Below are 2547 nucleotides of genomic sequence, written 5' to 3'. Positions count from 1 at the left end.
TTCGTGGTTGAGATCGGAGCACGGACGCTGAAGTGAGACCACAACGATGGGAAGTCGAATCTGGCGACTGAAGCAGCCAAGAGAGAGTATGAATCCGTTCCTCCGTCTTATCATTTCTCTCTCAGCGAAGAGTTGTGTTCTTGCCTTAAATGTCCGAATGAACCTAACAGGTTCATCAACACTACAAGGTTGGTTGTCTTTTGCCATGCATGTATGAAAGTTCCAATCCAGCTAAACCAGTATATATATATATATATATATATATATATATATATATATATATATATATATATATATATATATATATATATATATATATAGGGAGACAATTTGTATTTAATATGATTATTATCTTATCAATTACATATTTATTTTTTTGCCAAAAACATAGAATTTTCTATGTTTCGTAGAACCTAACGAATGAGCAGCACGTTGCAAAGCTGCAACTCCACAAAAGCTGATGAGATACGACCCCGTCTCACACCTTGTCTTTCCGGACGCGTGTCCGTTCGGGTCAGCCGCGACGACCGACGCAGCAGTGTGACTTCCCACGTGCGTGCAGGAGCCGAATAATAACTCGAGGACGGCACGGAACTCCCCGATCTCCGCTTCCTTCTTCTTCGGCTCTTCTCCCCGGTGATCGTCCCCCGCTCGCCGGCGTCCGACCCTCATCGAAGTTCCCGGTCCCTCTTCAGGTAATCTCCTTCTCCTCATCGTTCCATTCGGATCGAATAAGTAGATCGGAAGAATCGAGGATCTGCTTTCGTTTCTGTTGCACAATTGCTTGATGTTCTTGGGGGCGATTTACATTTACTTTCGGGGATTGTCTTGCTGTAATTCCCGAATGCTTTCTGGATTTTTATTATATATCGTTAGTTTTGCTGTTATCCAAAATTCCCTTATTGTTCCATTTTTCTTCTTTTTATCTTTTCGTTAATTCGGCAAACCGTGCGCTTCGATTTGATAGTTCATTGAGAAAGAAGGCCATTATAGGAATTTAAGATATATCGAAGTATTTGAAGCATAAAGCAACTTTCTTGCAGATTATTTCGGATCAGAGTTCGGTTTCGGCCCTAAAAGTTGCTTGGCTTTTAGTCCCAAAAGCTGCTTGTTTTTTTCTGGACTATTTGGAGCAAAAGGGTTAATCTCGCTACATTTGCAGAATCCAATTTTTCACAATGGTTGATACCATCGGCGTGAGCACATCCCTTGTCGGTCACCACCTGTTCGACCGAAGGCCCTTTCCCAAAGAAGTTAACTTTAAGCGGCGGATCGACTTCTGCAGCCTGCTCGTCACAGAATTTATGGGGCAGCGGTTGTCGATCGGCCCTTCTACTTCCATTGCGACTCCCAGGCAACGATGCAACCGGTTAATTGGTTCGACCATCAGGTCATTGGCGATGGAGCTGACAAAGGAAAAGAACCCTTCAAAAGAATACTGGCGGAGGATTGCTCATGATCTCGATTACACAACTGATGCAACAGGCCTAAGCCCTGGTAGATTGTGGCCTCCTGCGAACAAGGCTGATGACCCGATGATTCACAACCCGCTGCTCCGTCAAAAAAGAATGGGTTGTGGGTGGTTCACTGTGATCCTTGAATTGGAAGGAGTGATTGTGGAAGATGACCCTGAGTTGGAGAAGCAAGCCTGGGTGGTGTTATCTCGAGAAGAGGGAAGATCGCCACCCCTGGCCTTTGTCTTGAAGAGAATTGAAGGAATGAAGAACGAGCAAGCAATCTCTGAGGTTCTTTGCTGGTCACGAGACTCTACGGAGCTTAGACGATTGGCCTCACGGAAGGAGGAAATACATCAAAGCCTAAGAAATGGTGGATGCTATCAGCTCCGATGTGGGTCTCGGGAGTTCATGACTACTCTTGCAAATCACAAGATTCCACTTGCTGTGGTGTCCACACGACCGTGGAAGATCCTCCAGGAGGCAATTGAGGCTGTCGGTGTGCGAAGCTTCTTTGAAGTGATGGTGGCAGCGGAGGATGTGTATAGAGGAAAACCTGATCCGGAGATGTTTGTTTATGCTGCACAGCTCCTTAATTTTATACCGGAGCGGTGCATCGTGTTTGGAAATTCTAATTCAACTGTGGAGGCAGCGCATGATGCCCGTATGAAGTGTGTGGCAGTAGCAAGTAAACACCCGGTTTATGAACTCCGTGCAGCTGACCTTTTGGTGAGGCGCCTGGATGAGATATCAGTCGTCGACTTAAAGAACCTTTCTGACATTGATTCTCCGGAGTTTGCATCAGAACCAGAGGTGGAGATGGAAGAGGAAGATGATCCATCTCCATCGTCTTCGGTGGGCGTTGATGATTTCTTCTGGTAAAGTCATTCGTATGTACAGCTTATTGTTTTCCGTTCCTGCGACTAGCAAGTACATGATCCTGACATAAAGCAGGAAACTGGGGTCTTGTCTCTTAACTTTAGAAGCTAAATATCATGTCAGTGCTTCCTTTAGACATTGTACATACTAAAGCAAATAAGGAAGATAAATCGGTTGCTGGGTGGCCTTCATTTGGGTTCACCGTTCGCTGAAA

At 45.1% G+C, this 2547-nt stretch overlaps 1 protein-coding gene across 2 annotated transcripts; it reads left to right on the top strand.

Moving 5' to 3' along the window:
- The first annotated feature begins 32 nt into the window (after positions 1–32).
- Positions 33–2547, top strand: LOC103983152 (5-amino-6-(5-phospho-D-ribitylamino)uracil phosphatase, chloroplastic). 2 transcript variants are annotated; one of them, XM_018828115.2, is made up of 3 exons: positions 33–188; positions 392–695; positions 1044–2547. In XM_018828115.2, exon 3 carries the CDS (start codon positions 1179–1181, stop codon positions 2334–2336), a length of 1158 nt encoding a protein of 385 aa, XP_018683660.2. In that variant the 5' UTR covers positions 33–188; positions 392–695; positions 1044–1178; the 3' UTR covers positions 2337–2547. The 2 variants fall into 2 exon arrangements, with proteins under 2 accessions (XP_018683660.2, XP_009398610.2); XM_009400335.3 differs by having other exon boundaries at positions 34–188; positions 1163–2547.

This window comes from Musa acuminata, chromosome BXJ1-1, assembly GCF_036884655.1.
Source record: "Musa acuminata AAA Group cultivar baxijiao chromosome BXJ1-1, Cavendish_Baxijiao_AAA, whole genome shotgun sequence".
In the NCBI taxonomy this organism is placed as follows: Eukaryota; Viridiplantae; Streptophyta; class Magnoliopsida; order Zingiberales; family Musaceae; genus Musa; species Musa acuminata.
Note: the sequence above shows the minus strand (reverse complement) of the source record. Positions and strands in the feature narration are given on the sequence as shown.